Here is an 18,937-nt window from a genome sequence, read left to right on the forward strand (position 1 = left end):
GATGAGGAAGAGGAGGAGGAGAATGGGAAACAGGCAAGTGGTGGATCCATTCTCCCCGAGAACCAGGAAAGATTTTTAACCCTGGAGCCCGGTGGGTCGTAGGACATCACGGTGGCTGACCGTGATGCCAGGAAAGGCACCTCTGGTGAGTATACAGTTACAATCAAAGTCCAGTTAAACTTTAGTGGGCACACACATTCGGTGGTATTGCATGTTTACTGTGAAGAAAAAGCGAGGTGTTGTGGTTCTCTGCTTACAAGAGGCCGCTCCAGCTACGCAGAGGGTGGCCCCTGGAAAAGACTGTTTAGGTGAACTGGAATAGCCCGGGAACCCTCCATGGATATCTCTAGGAAACTTTCATGGAGGTACTCTGCAATCCTTTGCAGAAGGTTTCTGGGCAGGGCAGTCTTATTTCTTCCACCATGGAAGGACACTTTCCCATGCAACTCCTGAATTAATTCTGCTGGCATCATTGTGGTACACAGCATAGCAGCATAAGGACCAGGTCTATACCCAGATGCTTGCAGCATCTCCTTCCTTTCCACCTCTGTTACCCTCAGGAGACTGATATCACATCGGGTTGCCTAGGGAAAACGGGAGGGAAGTTCTCATTAAAAGTGCTCTTATAAGGGGAAAAAAAGGGCATATAGACACCACCACCACCACCACCACCACACACATTCCAGATCGCCAAACCACTCAGCCGCTAATGCGCCTTTACTGTGCTCGGCATGGGTTGGCAAGCAGTTTAAAGTGGCTGATAAGAGACTGGGCCTCCACATGAGCGATTCTGCAATTTGGGGGAGTTCCTACCCCCCCGTTCGTAAACAGCTTCTTGTGGTGCTATGGGGAAGGGCCATTGTTCGACTAGCTACCTCTGCTCCCGACATGAGCCTGCCATAAACTTTATTAAAAGTGCATTCACCCATGACCCACGGGGGGCCTACTCACCATGGCTGGAGCAGCAAAACAGCACAGTGAATGGTTATGGATTGTGATTGTTATGGCTTGCATCTAGTGTAATAAGGGTTTTTTTATGAAAACGACCTTGTTATGGAAACATTTTATTCATGTACAATGGTTCCTTTATTTTTTCCCATAAAAATAGGGAAAAAATAAAAGAGCTGGAAATGTGTCCTTTGGCGTGTCATCAACACCTGAAAGCAGACTTTCGCTGATTAGAAGGAGGAGAAAGAAAGAGAACGCAGGAGGACATGTTCACCGAGATAGCGAACGCTTCCGGGACAGCTGAAACAGAGCGGAGAGCGTGGAGGATTTCACTGTCCAAAAACTTAGACGTGGACAATGGAGAGCAGGAAAGCTTCCAGTGAGCAAGAGCGTGCAGAACAGGATGAGATGCTTTGGATTATGAAGGACCAAGCAGACATGTTGAGGTGTCTGATTGAACTGCAGGAACAGAAGCAGAAGGGTAGAGTCCCTCTGCAGACCCTGGTGGACAGCCAGTCATCATCTCCTGGTGCAGAATCACCCTCCACCAAGTGTTCCATGAGGCCTGGGCAAAAAAGTCCATTATCCCTTTCACTTACTTTGGGGAGGGTACAAGGAACAGAAGGCGCCCATTCACAGATCTTTGATGGTCTGGAATGCGGTGTTATGTTACACAGCTGAAAATGTTTTTCCAGTTCCAACTTTAAAGCCCCTTTTCCCCAAGGTTACATTTTTTTTCTATTCTTCCTCTTTACTTATGTTTGTTAAATAAAGTAAATGGATTTGAGAAATAAATGTTCTTTATTGAGTAGAAGCAGTGGGCTTGGGTTGGGGGTTGGCTTTACAGGGACAGTGATACAAGGCAGGTGAAGGTTTGGGAAAGCACAATGCAGACAAGCAGCTCACATTACTGTGACTCATTATTGAAACGGCTTTTCAAAGCCTTGCAGATACACAGCGCCCCTTGCTGTGCTCTTCTTATTGCTCTGGTGTCTGGCTGCTCAAAAATGACTGCCATGTGATCTGTCTCAACTGCCCACTCCTGTGGAAAACTTTCCCCCTTTTTTCCCCACAGATGATATGGAGCACACAGCAGGCAGCTATAACCATGGGGATGTTCTCTTTGCTAAGGTCCAGCCTTGTTAGTAAAAGTCTCCATCGCCCTTTCAAATGACCAAAGGCACATTCAACCACCATTCTGCACTTGCTGAGCTTATATTGAACCGTTCCTTACTGCTGTCCAGATGGCCAGTGTATGGCTTCATGAGCCATGGGGAGCAAGGGGTAGGCTGGGTCCCCCAGGATACGTGTAGGCATCTCAACATCATCAATGTTCATTTTGTGGTCTGGAAAGAGTTCCTGATTGCAGCTTTTTGAACAGACCCGAGTTCCTAAAGATGCACGTGTCATGAACCTTTCCTGACCATCCTACGTTGATGACAGTGAAACGCCCCCTGTGATCCACTAGTGCTTGCAACACCATTAAAAAGTATCCCTTTCGGTTTATGCACTCTTTGGAAAGGTAGTCTGGAGCCAAGATGGGGATGTGCATGCCATCTATCACCCCACCGCAGTTAGTGGATGGTTTTGCAGCGATGGGGTTCCCTATGTCCTGCACATTTTCCAGACTCACTACACTTCATAGCATAAGTCGATTAATGGCCCTGCACACTTGGAGCACAGCAGCTCCCACAGTTGATTTACTTACTCCAAATTGATTCCTCACTGACCGGTAACTATCTAGCATTGCAGGCTTCCAAACAGCGATTGCCACTCCCTTCTCTATTGTCAGACTAGCTCTCATTTTTGTGTTTCTGAACTGCAGGCTGGGGAAAGGTCTGCACAAAGTTCCTGGAAGGTAGCCTTCTGCATTCGAAAGTTCTGCAGCCACTGCTCATACCTGCAAAACGATGCGTTCTCACCAGTCAGTGCTTGTTTCAGAGGACCAGAAACGGTGCTCAGAGTGCAGCTGCTCTGGGACTGCCAGTCGCAATTGTGAATTGTTTTTCAATGGCTTGAAGCAGGGCTGCCTGCAGTACATCGCTATGTTCTACACAGCGGACCCTACTTCGGCTGTGGAAATAATGCAGGAGAAGGCGCGAGGTGTTTGAGACGCTCACAGCAAGACTGCACAACTGAGCAGGCTCCATGCTTCTGGAGTTATGGCATACACGTGGCGGTTTTAAGGCGTGAAAACCACTGGGTTGTTTGCCATTGAGCACAGTGCATTATGGGATGCCGAAGCAATGTTCCTATTCTCCCCTGCGACAATGTTTTGGTCCCATGAGACATTGCACAGACTTCCCAAAACACACTGTGGCAAGTTGCACTTTGGGATAGCTAGCCACGATGCACTGCTTTGTGCATCGACGCAGGCACTGCTAGTGAGGACGCACTCCATTGAGGCAATGAGCATGGTGTGGCCACGCACAATTGATTTAATTCAGAGGCTCGAGGTCAAATTAGATAAAGTCGACTTAATTTTGTAGTCTAGACAAGCCCTTAAATAAGAGTATCAGTCTTGCTACCTGCTTCCAGATCCTCTACCATTCTTGATACTGTATAGGAGATAATGCAAAGAGGCAAGATGGCATTTTCAGTGGTTCTTGTGGCTCCAAATTCAGAACCATATGGAAGCTTTTGAGTCTCTCTAATCCCCAAACTTTACAGGAGAGTTATAAACACTATGAGTAGCATATCTGTGGAAACTGGCCATAATGTGCTTCATAGGATATATCAGGTTACTCCAACTTCAGAGAAGTCTGAAATGTGGGGCATACAGTGGCTACAAATTATGCAGTTTATATGAGCAGTTTATTATTTCCATCTCAAATGAAAGGTCTGAAATATTTCTAATCATAAGATACAAATTTGCCTATAATTTGTTTAAGCAAAGGGAGCTCTCGAGGAATAATAATTCCTTAAGTACAATATGTCGCATATGAAACAAGTTGTAAGATCAATATATGGTAATGCAAATGTATTACATGATCATTCATTTTGGTATTTAATGTTTTAACAGGCCTGATCAAAAGAAATTGGGAGTATTTCTGTCACCATAGTAAAACAATGAAGATTCTTGAAGATAAGCAAATTGACCAAAACAATGCAGAAGACAAAGGAAAGTTTGATTTTACTGTGATGTCCTACAATATCCTTTCACAGAATTTGTTAGAAGATAACTCCCACCTGTATAAACACTGCAGACAGCCAGTGTTAATGTGGGGTTATAGATTTCCCAACATTCTACGGGAAATCAAACAACTGGATGCAGATGTAAGTGGAAAACTAACACAGGTTTTATTGAGAACAATATATTCAGCGTGTAGCAAGAATAGTTTTGGATTGTGTGTGATCTAGTAGATAAGCTGTCTAATGGATTCAGCTGTTCTTTAAGTTATCAAGTCATGCTTATTAGTACTGCTGGTTCATGTTTACCAACGTAGTGTTTTCTGAGGGCTTGGCTACACTCGAAACTCCAAAGCGCTGCAGCGGGAGCGCTCCCGCGGCACCAGCGCTGGGAGAGAGCTCTCGCGGCGCTGCAGGTACTCCACCTCCCCGAGGGGATTAGCTGGGGCACTGTTTACACTGGCGCTTTACAGCGCTGTAACTTCCTGCGCTCAGGGGGGTGTCTTTTCACACCCCTGAGTCAGCAAGTTGCAGCGCTGTAAAGCACCAGTGTAGCCAAGGCCTGAGTGATCTAAGCCTGAGGCAGTAGCCACTGGTAGTGTTACTGTAATCCTCACTACTATATTTATACATGCACTTCTGAAACTGTCCTTCATGCTTCTACAGTCAAACAGTCTCTCATTATCCCATCATTCCTGCACTTTCATGACTTCATTTCCTGATTCTCTTCCTACCCTTTAGGTGTCTTATTCAGTGGGTCATCATCCTCCTTCCCTCCCTTTCAGTGGGAGGTCCTCTCTAGGGCTCTGCCTTTGGCAATCTCCTCTTCTCCCTCAGTATCTTATCTTTGGTTGATCTCATTTGCAAATGTGGCTTTGACTACCATCTTTATACTGATGACCTGCAGATCTGCCTCTCCACGCTAGACCTCACCCCTCCATTTAAGCTTGTCTTTTGTGATGTCTCATCATGGATGTTTAGCTGTCTACTAAAAATTAACATGGGCAAAATTCATTATTTTCTCTTGAAACTAGCTTCTCTCCTGCCTCTCTATTGGAGTGGACAGCGGTCTATCACTCAGGCCTGCCACTTTTACTTCATCTTTGGCTCAGCCCTCTCTTCAAACCTACACATCCAGGCCATGTCCAAATCTTCCCACTTTTTTTCTTGCACAACTCCTCTAAGATCCAGTCTTTCCTCTCTGTCCATGCTACCAAAATTCTTATCCAAGTCCTGATTGCTTCACACTTTAACTATTGTAATTTCTTCTCTCAGTGCCTACAACCTCATCACTTAAGTCCATTCAAAATGCTGCTGTTAAGAACACCATCTTGCTTGCAGCAGCTCTCGCAAAGTCCTTCACAACCTACTTCTGCACTACCTATCAGACCTTTTAATTTATCACAAGGTCAACTCCTGCCTTTCCTTCATAAGTGATGCCAGGCTTGATTGCCTTGATTGCCCACTTCTGCAACAAGCACATCCTCCTATGCTGCCCATTATGAGTGGAAAAAGATCTCAGTCAAAATCTAGAAAGCTGCTTACCTCATCCTCCTTTAAATCTCTCCCCTTCCTTAATGTATATATGAAATGGTAACCTGAGAATGTTGGTGACAAATTGTGATTGCTGCTCCTGATTGGCTAAGAATTGTGCACATTGCTGTTGTTATCCTGTCTTCTCCACACCACACGAACTTGTCTGTTTTGTTCAGATTGTAAAATCTTTGAAGAGACTATCCTTTACTGTGTGTTTGTACAGCCCTGTACATGTTTTAGTCTAGTCCGGTTGGCGCTATCGATGCTAGCACAATATAAACGTTTGTTTATAGGCAGGGCTGGTAGCACTACCTTTTAAGGTTGCCTGACAGTTTCCATTATAATTAAACTGAAAATAGGGTCTTGTAACTAACCATTTGGGCTAAAATTTTCCCTGCTGGGTGTCTGCCTCAATGAATTTTCTTGGAACATTTCAGCCAAACAGTTCAATTGTTTGTTTGCAAGAATGGAGCCAGGGAAAAATGCATTATTTTGCCATGTTACATTCTAGTGAACTTTTCTTTGAAAAATTGTAGTTCCCACATGCTTTGGAGTGGTGGGGATTTGAAATATGGCAGTGCAGGGTTGGGGAGCAGCAGCGGGCGGCCTTTCTGTCAGAGATGCATCTTTTGCTGGCCTTGAAAAAATCCACCCGAATTTGGCCATGTTATAAGCCTTTTGGGGAAAATAATCAGTTTGCAAATGCATAATAGAGACTTTGATTTTTAACTGCTGAAATCTGACAGTTCTCTCCTCTCCGAGCCCCTCTCAGTGCTGACCAGACTGACCATGTGCCATCCCCATAGGATGATTGTAGCCGTGGGCTGGAGCATGCTCAGGGATTCAAAAAGACTTTCCCTGTAAGGGCTTGTCTACACTGGCACTTTACAGCGCTGCAACTTTCTCACTCAGGAGTGTGGAAAAACACCCCCTTGAGCACAGCAAATTTCAGCACTATAAAGCGCCAGTGTAGACAGTGCACCAGCGCTGGGAGCCTCGCCCCTTGTGGAGGTGGTTTTTTAGAGCTCTGCCGTGACAACACGAGCCATGTTAAAGCACTTTAACGTTGCCAGTGTAGACAAACCCTAACTGTTGCTCTTGGCTAGGGTGACCAGACAGCAAGTGTGAAAAATCGGGACTGGGGGTGAGAGGTTATAGGAGCCTATATAGGAAAAAGCCCCAAAAATCAGGACTGTCCCTATAAAATCGGGACATCTGGTCACCCTACTCTTGGCTGCTCTGGAGTAGGGCTTGCACTGGAACAAAGCATGGAGCCTGTCACTCCTATGCTTTCTGTGACTCCCTGCTGGTAGCAGCCCAGCAGGGAGGAAGAAGCTATCTGATTTGCATCAGGAGGGCACAAAATCCGGATGGGAGAAGGAAGAGTAGATTGGAACAAGAAATCTGGGATTTGGGAGGCTGCAGGGGGATTGACTGAGTTGGAGTGCGGAGATGGGCTGGCTGGGCAAAGAGACTGGCAGCTAGTGAAGGGGGTGCAGGGTTACTGGGAGCCACTTGTCTTAGGGGGATGGAAGATTTAAATTAGACCAAGAACTGGGGGGAAATGGACAGGGTGGACAAGGAGATTGGGACTGAGGACGGGGAGAGGATGCGGGGAGTGGACCGGAGGAGAGGAGAGAGGTCTGATAGGTAGTTGGGATACAGGTGGAGAACTGAGACTGGCTGGGCAAGGAGACTGGAACTGAATATGTGGAGTGGAGACTGGGACTCAGCAGGGCTGGAATGGGAGACTGGCATGAGAAGCCCAAGGAGTGGAGACAGACTGGGATTGGGACAAGGAGTCAGCAGGGGTAAGGAGGAATCAGGACTAAAACATGGATGGGGCAGAAGGGGTCAAGCTTGGGTTTGGGGGGCAAATGGGAAGAAGAGTGTCCCTTAGAGCCTGCAGTGGAACCCAAGATTCCTGAGTCTCCCCATTCCTCTGCTTTCAGCAATATCTGTGAAACCCACTGGCAAACTGAGTCTCATCCCCCACTAATTCTGGTCCCCACACAGGATGACAATTTATCACCATCAGTTACTCTGTTAGCTTAAGTGACAGAGGTAGATCTAAAGGTTGCAATCCTGGTGGTAACCCATGTGGGTGTCAGTATGATGCCACATGATCAAATTTCTGTTTTTCAGTTTTTTTTAAGAACCTAGGAAGTTACACAAATACCATTATGGAGGTTGCAAAGTCAACACTTAAATTACAAAATGCCAGAATTAAGGTGCTTGTGCAACCTTAATCTGGCCCCGTTGTGTGTACTTTGATACAATCTTTAGTTCCATGATCACATACTATTTTTTTTCACAGGACTCCTGCCTCATTCAGTGTACAGGCTGGACCTGCTTTGGGGTTGAATCAGGGTTGTGTAGTAAACGAGACTGTTGTCTGTAGGACCCTGCTTCATCTGTTGCAGAAGATGGAAGGTTTGTAGTGAATAAGGCAGAGGATGGCTGGAACAGAAAGGGGGGACTTGTAGTTCAGACAGCTGAATGTTGTCCTGGAGAATTGGTTTCTGTCTCTACCTCTGCCACAGAGTTCCTGTGTGATGTTGGGCAAATCACTGAAACTAGACTTTTCAGAGGTGGTCAGTAATTGTGGTGTATTCTCCATTTTCTGTGTGCCCAACTTCAGACTCTGGAGTCTGACCTGCAGAAATGCTGAGCATTCACAACTGGCACTAAGACAGTGGGAGCTGTGCTTTAAGCATACAACAGTCAAACTGCTAGGCACCCTAAAAAATCAGGTTTCTCAAATTGAGCACCCAAAGTGAGTGGGTACTTTTGATCTTAATCTCACTGTGCCTCAGCTCCCCATCTGTAAAGTTAGGGATAATACCATCCCCTCACAGGGTACTGTGATGATAAATTGATTTACATTTGTGAAGTATTTGGGCTTTTTTGTGATGCTCATCACTATAGTATCCAAGTGCTTCAGAACAGGGTTTGTAGAGTGCCTAGTAAATAAAGCCCAGAGTCATATATTGAATGAGGACAAAACAAAATCTGGAATAGCTCATTAAGTGAGCATTATCCATCCTGTGCACTGACTGAGGCAGAGGTCCTGTGATCACATAATTAAAGACTGTATCATAATGTACGTGCACAAGGGGGCTGAATTAAGGTTGCACAGGCAACCTTATTTCTGGCACTTCCTAACTTTTGACTGCTTGGCTTTGCAAACTTAATGTTCTTTTAACATCATTTTTTGTGTGACTAGTAATGTGGTATTCAAGGTATTCAGTGAATCATAGGAGCCCTTCCTGAAGGCTTGCTGTGATACTTTGAACCCTGTTGGTGGAAAAAGCACTGGAGCAGCTGCTCCTGTCCGGATCCTTGATTTAGAAGGCAGACACACTACATTAATATACTTATTTGGACTGTATCAAATCCTTAAATGATAGAATTGCTGCTGGTCTCAGGTTTCAAATACATAGGCTCCCCAGGCTTAACATTCAGCAGGACTGAATCAGTTTTTCTGAGATTAGAGAAATATGGTTGTTTGCAATGCATGTCTCTTGCAGATGAGACTTAGGCCTGGTCTGTGATAGAAAGTTAGGTCAACATAACTATGTTGCTCAAGGGTATAAAAAATCCACGCCGCTGAGCAGTGTAGTTAAACCAACCTAAGTCCCCATGTAGACAGCACTAGGTTGATGGAAGAATTCTTCCGTTGACCTAGCTACCGCCTCTTGGGGAGGTGGATTACTTATTCTGATGGATAGGGCCTTACCAAATTCATGGTCCATTTTGGTCAATTTCACAGTCAGAGGATTTTAAATATAGTAAATTTCATTATTTCAGCTATTTCAATCTGAAATTTCACAGTGTTGTAATTGTAGGGGTTCTGACCCAAAAAGGACCTGGCCGGGTGTGTGGGGGGGTGGAGTCGGAAGGTTATTGTAGAGGAGGGTGCGGTACTGATATCCTTACTTCTGCGCTGCTGCTGCCTTCGGAGCTGGGCAGCAAGAGAGCGGCGGCTGCTGGCTGGGAGCCTAGCTCTGAAGGCAGAGCCGCCACCAGCAGCAGCATAGAAGTAAGGATGGCATAGTATGGTATTGCCACCCTTACTTCTGTGCTGTTGCCTTCAAAGTTGGGTGTCCAGCCAACAGTCGCTGCTCTCTGGCTGCCGAGCTCTGAAGGCAGCACAGGAGTAAGGGTGGCAATACCGCAACCCCCCTAAAATAAGCTTGTGACACCCCCCCCCCGTAACTCCCTTTTGAGTCAGGACCCCCAATATGAGAAATGCTGGTCTCCCCTGTGAAATCTGTATAGTATAGGATAAAAGCACACAAAAGACCAGATTTCATGGGGGGAGAACAGATTTCACAGTCAGTCTGACGCGTTTTTCACGGCTGTGAATTTGGTAGGGCCCTATTGTTGGGATAATACTTCCTGTTGGCATAGGTAATGTCTACACCAGAGGTGAGCTCCTGGCCTGGGAGGCTAGCCCCAGCCCCTCCCCTGCTGTTCCCCCTCCCCCACAGCCTCAGCTTGCTCGCTCTGCCACCGGCGCAATGCTCTGGGCGGTGGGGCTGTGAGCTCTTGGGGCAGCGCAGCTGCAGAACCTGGCCTGACCCGGTCTCTGTGCTGTGTGGTGGCGGCGGCGTGGCCTGGCTCCAGCTGGGCGGTGCGGCTGTAGCGGCGCCAGCCACCGGTGCTCCAGGCAGCACGGGAGGTTGGATAGAGGGCAGGGGAGTTCAGGGTGGTGGTCAGGGGGTGGAGGTGTGGATGGGGGGGGGACGGGACAGGGGGTTGAATGGGAGCAGGGATCCCGGAGGGGGCAGTCAGGAAGGAGGGTGGTTGGATGGGGCATCAGGTGTGCCAGGGGGGCTGTCAGGAATGAGAGGAGGGGTTGGATGGGGTGGTGGGGGCCTGGGGGTGGTCAGGGAGCAGGGGTGTGTGGATGGGGCAGGGGTCCCAGAGGGGCTGTCAGGAAACAGGGGAGGTTGGATGGGGCAGGAGTCCCGGGAGGGGGCAGATAGGAGGTGGGGGCCAGCCCACGACCCCCTCCCCTAACCGGTCCTCCATACAATTTACGAAACTCAATGCGCCCCTCAGGCCAAAAAGTTTGCCCACCCCTGGTCTATGCTGAAGCGCTACAGCCTGTAGCCCGGTAACTATAGACAAGCCCTTAGAGACCGAGTGGTACTTTCATAACAATGGGTGATCAGTCTGGTGTTTTCCTCTTCCACCCCACCTCCCAGTTGTTCTCCAGCATTTAAGGTGCAGGTTATTTTGCCACTCACCAGGTTTGGGGCGATGGGTGGTTATGAGCTGCTCTTTGTTCAGGACTTGAAAAATGCACTTGCTCTTGAGGAGTAGGAAGTTTTCCTGGGAGTCTCTCATCACCTGCAGAATCTAAACTTTTCTTTAAAAATAAATTTCTAGCCTTGTGGTAGTTAATCTCCCAAATGTGAGATGAGTATAAACCTATGCAATGCTGTTTTAGGGAGTCTGTGGACAGATATCTCCAGAGCCTCTGCTACTACTTAGAGCTTTGCAAGCTGATGTCATCAAGGCTTCTCACATGAGTAAAGTTACTCCTGTACATAAGTGTTTACCAGAGTGGGGCTTAAGTGCTGATTTGTGTCCAAGTATAGGGTTAGGACATCCCAGTCAAGCACCCAAACTTGAAAATTTAGCTTCTTGTCAACGGGGAGCTTTTTTTATTCTTTGTCACTTAGTTATTTGGTAAATCTACATGATTAGACAGATTAGATTTTTGAATGAATAGAATGGGTATCAAATACTCCTTACACTAAGCAGTTTTTAAATAGTTTAAATAGCATGATAGTTTTTACCTCTGTAAATAAAGTTACTAAAGCTTCAAGGAAAAACATAGATGCACTAGTTAATGAAGTGAAAGCTTTTGTTAATATGTTTGTTAATGTATTAAATTCAAATTGGAAAAACTCTTTTAGGTACTGTGTTTGCAAGAAGTACAAGAGGACCATTTTGGAATGGAAATCAAGCCGAGTTTGGAATATTTGGGTATGATGGAACACTTTTGTCCCACATTTCATTACATTTTCCTTTTTTAATGTACTTATAAGAAATGATCTACGTGGAATTAAGAGAGAGCCATTTTTCATATGGCAAAAATTAGATAAATAGGTGTTACTTTAAGACCTGCTCTTGCACTCTTTATTTTGGCAAACTCATTAATGCCTGAATTTTGCCTGCATATGAAGTACAGAACTGGGCCCATAACTACTTTCAAATGAATTTACTTAAGATCTGATTCTGTAAATTGCTGAGTGCCCTCAGCTTTCATTGGCTTCAGTGGGAAAGGAGGCCACTCATCACTTCACAAGAGATGCTTAAAACATGCAAGTCAGTCCCTTAAATTCTAGAGGGATGTAGATGTTGGATCGCAATTCTAGGTATAACTGAAGCTACAAATCAGAAACATTCTTGTTGATTGGCTTCTAAATTCTATATTATGTATGCTTTAAAGTTTAGTGTAACCATTTATGTAATGCCGTGTGTTCCCTGAAGTGGTTAATACACTCATTCTATCTTGATAATTTAAAGTATACTTTCATAAATAGTTATTTTTAATTGCTGTGGAAGATATAGCACTTATGTCATACATAGAATTGTAGAAAATCCTTACCTTTTGTGACCGTTACAGCTAATGGAAAATATTATAATCCCAAAATAATGTATCGGTAATGTTGAATATAAATGTCTTGCTCTGTATGAAAAGAACTTTCAAAAAAGCTTGTCATTTCTAAGCTGTGTTGGGTACAAGGAACTCTTAATTTATTGAGAAGGCACTGGGAGCTTATCTTGAGACCATGCAGCTCTTACTACTGTAAAGCAAATTTCAGAAAGTTGGGTGATTATCATAACATTACTGTTTTAATATAAACTACTGGGTTGTTAAAGCTGTCAGACAATCATTTCTGACCTACAGAAATCTGTCAAGTACTGTTCTTAATACGAATGTTTCACAAGTGAAGCATTATTGAGCTACTCTGGTAGCACCCTGAATAAACTTTAAAGCATCAGTCATTTTACATTTGACTTCTCCTATGACACATGAGAAGCACCATGCTGAGTATCTTAAATCATTAGTTTAGAAGTATATACACTGCAGACAGTACTGGATTGGATTTATTGTTCAAGTTAACTTCTCACATCCAAGTTTTTCTTTCCTTTCTGAGTTCCTTGGGTGCATGATGTATAGCCTCAGAAATCTGGTTTTATTTTAACAAGTCACAGCAAACATAGACATATCTGTAAAGGAGGAATGATATGGTTACATGTATCTTTTCTCTTTCAGAGAATGCAAAAGTGAACTTTTTCCCTCCCGGAAAACAAAAGTGCTATTCGGGGCCTGAAATTTGAATGTGGGTTGTTGAGCTATCAAGTTTGCCCTCTTGGGATGGCAGTACAGTACTAAAGCGAAGCAACTCTTATTTTGAAAGATGAAGATCATGGGCCTGATGCTCACTTACACTTTAGCCCCTTTACACTGCTCAGTCAGTGCACAGAGCAGTGTAAACAGCTCTTCAGGTAAATGAATATCAGGCCCTGTGTTAACATGTGCACTAGGAGAGTGATTCACTCCCCTCCCCACCCCACCCCCCACCCTCCCAGCAGCCATTAAAGTAAAAGGGGATTTATTGGTAAGAATATTATTGGGAGGCATACTTTTAGAAAGTCATTTATAAAGACTTTTTTTCTCTTTACATATGTATTTAATTATGCAAAACAGCATCCATTATAATCCCCCCATTTTCAGATGCTTACATTCTTTTTTATAATTAGTTTTCAGACACAGACCAAATATGGCACATTTCAGTCCAAAAGGTGAAGATCTCAAAGTTAGGAACATTTGAAAATGGGTACAGTGGAAACTTTTTGAAGCCTTAACTATAGCAGGCTCAGGTATTGACTACTATGGAAAAACAATAGCATGAGCTATGTTCTTGTTTTTTTTTTTCGTTAATATTCACATTTCTTTCGTATAGGTTATCATTGTGAATATAAAATGAGGACAGGAAGGAAACCTGATGGCTGTGCTATTTGCTTCAAAATTTCCAAATTTAATCTCATCTCTTCAAACCCAGTGGAATTTTTCCGCCATGATATTCCACTCTTGGACAGAGACAATGTTGGACTAGTGTTGCTTCTGCAGCCCAGATTTCACTGTAAAGCTACTGCTGCAGTCTGTATAGCCAACACACATCTGCTGTATAATCCAAGGCGAGGGGACATTAAGCTGACCCAACTGGCAATGTTACTGGCAGAGATTGCCAGCGTTGCCCATCAGAAAGATGGTAGATTCTGTCCTATTATCATTTGTGGTGACTTCAACTCTGTTCCTGGTTCTCCACTGTACAGTTTTATAAAGGAAGGAAAGCTGAATTATGAAGGACTACCTATAGGAAAGGTAGGTGTTCTTTTCATCTCAAGTAAGAATTAATGCTGGTGGAAAAGGAATATTTTATGGAGTGACACTGGCCACCTTTCATGGGGTGCACCATTCACCGCTTATCTGGTGCCTCCTCCTGATCAGTTGTGGGATTAGCTCTCAAGATCAACACCCCTTCTCGTGGTCACATGCCATCACATTGTCTCTCTCAGGTCTGCAGCTCCTCTCATCGCTGGAACCACAGTGTCTTCATGACACAGACCTCCGTCTAGGTCACTCAGCATTCCCCTTTCAGGATACAGTCCTTCAATTCTCTATCCCCACCACAGTAACCCAGGCAGTCTTCCTGTTCTATACCACAGTCTCTGCAATTCCCTCAGTGACTTGTAGGGGAACCCAAGCTTATTCACTACTCCAGGTTCCAGTCACCCAGTAGTTCTGGGCTTTCCTCTCACTGCTCCTTCCCTGGACTGCTTCCTACAATTCCTGATTCCCCTTCTTGCCTGGGTATAATAGCGCCAAACCCTCATCCCTTTTCCCAGCAGCAGCCCCTGTCTGTTGCAAGCTTCCTGGCTTTGAACCTGCTTGCAATCAATTCCCCACTCCCTGGCTTTCCTTCCAGGTGCAGCCTGTAGAGTCAATAGGCCTACCTGACCACCTTAACCTTTTCCAGTTCTGTGTGGAGTTGAGTTTCCATTAGACCTCCACTCTAAAATCTACAAACAAAGGAAAGTCTGCCACAGAATTGCTATGCTAGGTCTGAGGCTGACTCGGTGTTTTGTTTCAGAAGTGCAACTTCAACTCGAACATTTTAAAACATATAAACAATTGTTCTTGAAAGTGGTATATGTTCAGTTACAGATATGTATCTGGACCTAACCTCTGGCTTAATTTAAGTCTTGTCTTCACGTAGACCACAGCTGTAGTGCTTTAGTGAAGATTCTCCTATGCCAACGGAGGAGCTTCTCCCATTGGCGCAGTTAATTCACTTCCCTAAGAAGCGGGAACTATGTTGGCAGGAGAAGCTCTCCCATTGACATAGTGCTGTCTATATGGGAGGTAGGTCAGTAAAACTGTCACTCGGGTGTGGATTTTTTACACCCCTGTGTGACATAGTTATACTGATATAGATCTGTAGTGTAGATCTGGCCCATTTTTCTGGGAACACTTTAAATGCCAAGTCTAGCACTTGGCAAGTGTTCCTTCTCTTTTGTAAAGGGTAATTTTTCCCCCAAAAGAATTTTATGTAAGGATTAAGGTATTCCTTTTACAATTGGCAATACAATAGGGCCTATCAGTCAGGCTAAGATCAAACTTCCCTTTTCATTAACTTGGCTTAAATGTCCATAAAGCATGTTCTACTGACAAAGTAAATACTGTTCCACCTTAGGTCATTATTAGTTTTGATTTAAGTGTCTCAGGTTTTTGTGTGGGAGGAGATTTAATCTCAGACCTTCTGATCCTATTCAAAAGGATTATTGTCACATTATGGATGAGCCGGGGCTGTATTGGTTAGCATAAGTGTAAAGTCAAAGTTATGATTGCTAGGTGACCCGAGTAGAAGCCATGTTTGAATGTGGCACCACATTCTAAGATATTTTATGTGAGTTTAGTGGGAATATAGCCATTCAACATATCACAAATAGCTATTTAATTTGAAGTGACTAAAGCATTTACACTAGGGAAATGTGAATTTTCCATTATTGGTGTTAACTGCCCATCAGCTGCCAACCCCATTTTCAGCCCCCTTTTGATTTTCTCCCAGAAGAATAAATGCCCCATTGTTGAAAGCAATGTCAGCAGTCAGTGACCTGTCTACATTAGAGCATTTGTTGTTGCTCACAAGAGGTTGTCATAGCTCTGTCTAGTCTCACAAGAACTATTTTACAAAATAGGATTGTTGTAAAGATGTTGATAAGCGAGAGCAAATTGCATATAAAGAATATCATGGTTTAGCAGAGAAAGCTTTGAGGAGCTGCTACAAAAGGCATGTTTGTAAGGCGTGTATAGAAGAGTGGACTCACTGCAAGTGTGCCCCCTCGTGGCTGGGTGTAGCGTAACAGCTTTGCCTTTTCTAGCATCCCCTGCTGATGGCTATTCTGATCCTTTAGTGGTCTTTCTCTTCTCACATTTTGGCCCTCCACCAGGTCACATTTTAGTTTTATGCTCCTTTCATGGTAACAAAGACCCACAAACAAAAGTCCAACAAATCAACCCAAGGGACTCTGGCCTCTGACTCAGGGTCCATTGGCCCTTACCTCCATCTCTCTAGGCTCTGAATTGCCCTGATCCCCTTACTTCCAGGGGCTTCACACCACTTTTCCAGTGGGTAGTATGGGAATGTAGGCCCAGTCTCTATGCTGGGTTCCAGTCCAGAGAACCTAGGATGAGCAGCCAAGGTCTGCTCTGTCAGACTCGTTTCCACCACCTCTCTGGACTCCTTTGTATCATTAGTTTTTCTTCAAGCCTTTTTCTCCAGCCCCTTTCTGGGTTTTTTGTAAGGACCAACACCTCCCAGAAGGTCTCCCTAGAGATTTGGTTTGTATCCCTGCGTCAGGATCAGCCAGAGGCGCTTGCTCCAGACTTGTCTTCCAGATATCTCCCGCTTTGTAGTGCCCTGAGTGTAACAGCAGAGTTCTTGCCTTTCTCCCTGGAGCCCCTCAATGTCCAGTCCAAATGATTTACTTGTCACAGCCTCTTGGACTTAACTGCCTCTGGTTTCCTGCTGGCTCAAGGCAACCTGCCTCTGGCCCTAGGATTCACTGCCCCTGGCCTCCCAATCTTCCTCCTGGCTTGAGGCCCTCCAGTTTTGGCTCTAGGCTTCAGGCCTCCCAGACTTCTCAGCCTTTAGCCCAAGAGAGGAAACACCCTCTACGCCTCACCTGGGTATCCTCCATTGCCTTCCTTCCATTGCCCTGTGCGCCTTCCTTTCTGAAGATCCTCCCAGTCTGAGTTTGGTCACCAATTACACCTTATGGCCTAATTGGGCTTAAGTGTCCACTGTTTGGTTCATACACTCCATCGCAGCATGGATAAGAAAAGTTAACTCTTTAGCAGTATGACTTTTGTTAATTGGATCACAGTTGACTTAAAAAAAAGGTTTTTTAAATTAAAATTTTGCACAGGTATCTTGTGAACTAAATCAGATTCTGTTTGAAACAATTGTATATCTTTTTTAGGTGTCTGGTCAAGAACAGTTTCCTAGGGGACAAAGAATCTTAACTATTCCAATTTGGCCCCCAAGTCTAGGCATTTCACAGAGCTGTGTGTATGAGGTACAACAACAGCGACAAGAAGAAAACACAGGTCAGTTTCTGAACAGCTAAACTTAGTGCTTCTATGAAAATATCACCCAGATTTACTGTTGAAGACCAGATATTTTTTCATTTAAAAAAAATGGGCCCCAGTCTTGCAAACATGAGCTCAGTGGGACTACTTAGGGATAATAGTTTTTCACCATCCTAGGCATTTGCAGGCCTTAGGCCTTAGAAAAATAAATTCCTTTGAGATTAACATGCAGTAGCTGACTGAAAATATTAGAAACATTGTTGGATATTTTTAAAACCTTCCTTCTAAATCTACTTTTTGTCTTTATATTCAAGGTTAAACATACATTCAGCTCATCTGAATTGCTCTGTAATTTGAAACGGTATGTTTCTAGGTAAAGTTTTCTGGAAAAGTACAGATTTGTTTGAAGGGGCTCTAATGAAACTGGGCAATTCAATCCAGTTTTTATTAATTTGATCTTTCCCATCAAAAGAAAAATAAATAGCATTTGAAGACGTTGTCCTAGGCTACTTTTCCTATAGTTTTTCTCCAGTGGTCTTAATGATCTCATTTAAAACCTAGATTAGAAATTCTCTTCATTTTTGTAGGTGGAGAGAAAAACGAAGCGAAACTGGAGCACACAGAAGAGATCATAATAGCAGCTGAAAAGTAAGTCTTGGAAAATCTGAGAAGGCTGTTTGGTGGCTCCTATTTTAAAAAAAAAAAAAAAAAACAACCTTGAGCATATATGGTATGATTTCAAATTAGATAACTGATAAAACTGTACCTGGTCTTCTAATTGGGTTTTGTATCTGCCCATGTAGGTTGTTAAAATATACATATTTACAGGTCTTTATTTACATGCACGTTATCTAATAAAACACACACACACCCCAACCAAAAAAGACATTTTCAAAATAGACATCACCACACCTAAACACTCATCTTCTCAAGTAAAAGTCTCGAAAATGGAGTCAGTGCAGTTTTCAGAGCTATTGTAATATTTCCTCTGACATTTCACAACTGTGTTCTGGTGAGTTAGTTCCTGCACCCTTGAATTGTCAGAGCAGCTAGAAGATGTGAATAAAAATAAACTAAAATTAAATTGTATATTTCATCATTCTTATACTGGTGGTCATACTTTCAGCAACTACACTAGTTCAAAAGCATGGCTGCCTATTGTTTTCAAAAGTAGTAATTGGAGAACAGAATCCAGAAAAATTTGGATTAGGATAACTATGCAAAGGGCAAAAAATCATCTTTCATTTAAAAGTAAAAGAAAAGATAACCACAGATGGGAAAGGATTAGAATTATGTATTGTAAAGGACCATTTCTGTATATGGCAACTGATGCATTTTATTCCAAACTAAGAAGCTGAGGTTAAGGAAATATCAAGACAGGCTACAGGGCAAGTTCCATCTCTCCTCATTAAACGATACTTTTGACATCTGTTTACTTTTGGATATAACCAGCACTCTTTGTTTTATAGTGATGTAGCAAAGCCATAGAATTTGGGGCCAGGTGCAGAAATCTGTTTATAAGTGGCAGCTCTATCCAGCTGCTTAAATTCTTATATTTCCTCCCATTTTGGAGATGCTGGTTTATAAATGTTAATAAGTATCCTTATTGGGAAACAAAGAACTGTGGTAAGGAAGAGGAGATGG

At 43.9% G+C, this 18,937-nt stretch overlaps 1 protein-coding gene across 4 annotated transcripts in view; it reads left to right on the forward strand.

Moving 5' to 3' along the window:
• The window catches only part of ANGEL2 (angel homolog 2), a 42,420-nt gene that overhangs the window by 11,004 nt on the left and 12,479 nt on the right, over window positions 1-18,937 (forward strand). For all 4 annotated transcript variants that reach the window (XM_054022367.1, XM_054022370.1, XM_054022369.1 and 1 more), the window contains 5 exons: window positions 3,971-4,224; window positions 11,544-11,613; window positions 13,602-14,023; window positions 17,185-17,311; window positions 17,881-17,941. In XM_054022367.1, the coding sequence (XP_053878342.1) occupies window positions 3,971-4,224; window positions 11,544-11,613; window positions 13,602-14,023; window positions 17,185-17,311; window positions 17,881-17,941 (934 nt within the window). The remainder of the gene's footprint in view (window positions 1-3,970; window positions 4,225-11,543; window positions 11,614-13,601; window positions 14,024-17,184; window positions 17,312-17,880; window positions 17,942-18,937) is intronic.

Source organism: Malaclemys terrapin, chromosome 3, assembly GCF_027887155.1.
Source record: "Malaclemys terrapin pileata isolate rMalTer1 chromosome 3, rMalTer1.hap1, whole genome shotgun sequence".
Lineage (NCBI taxonomy): Eukaryota > Metazoa > Chordata > Testudines > Emydidae > Malaclemys > Malaclemys terrapin.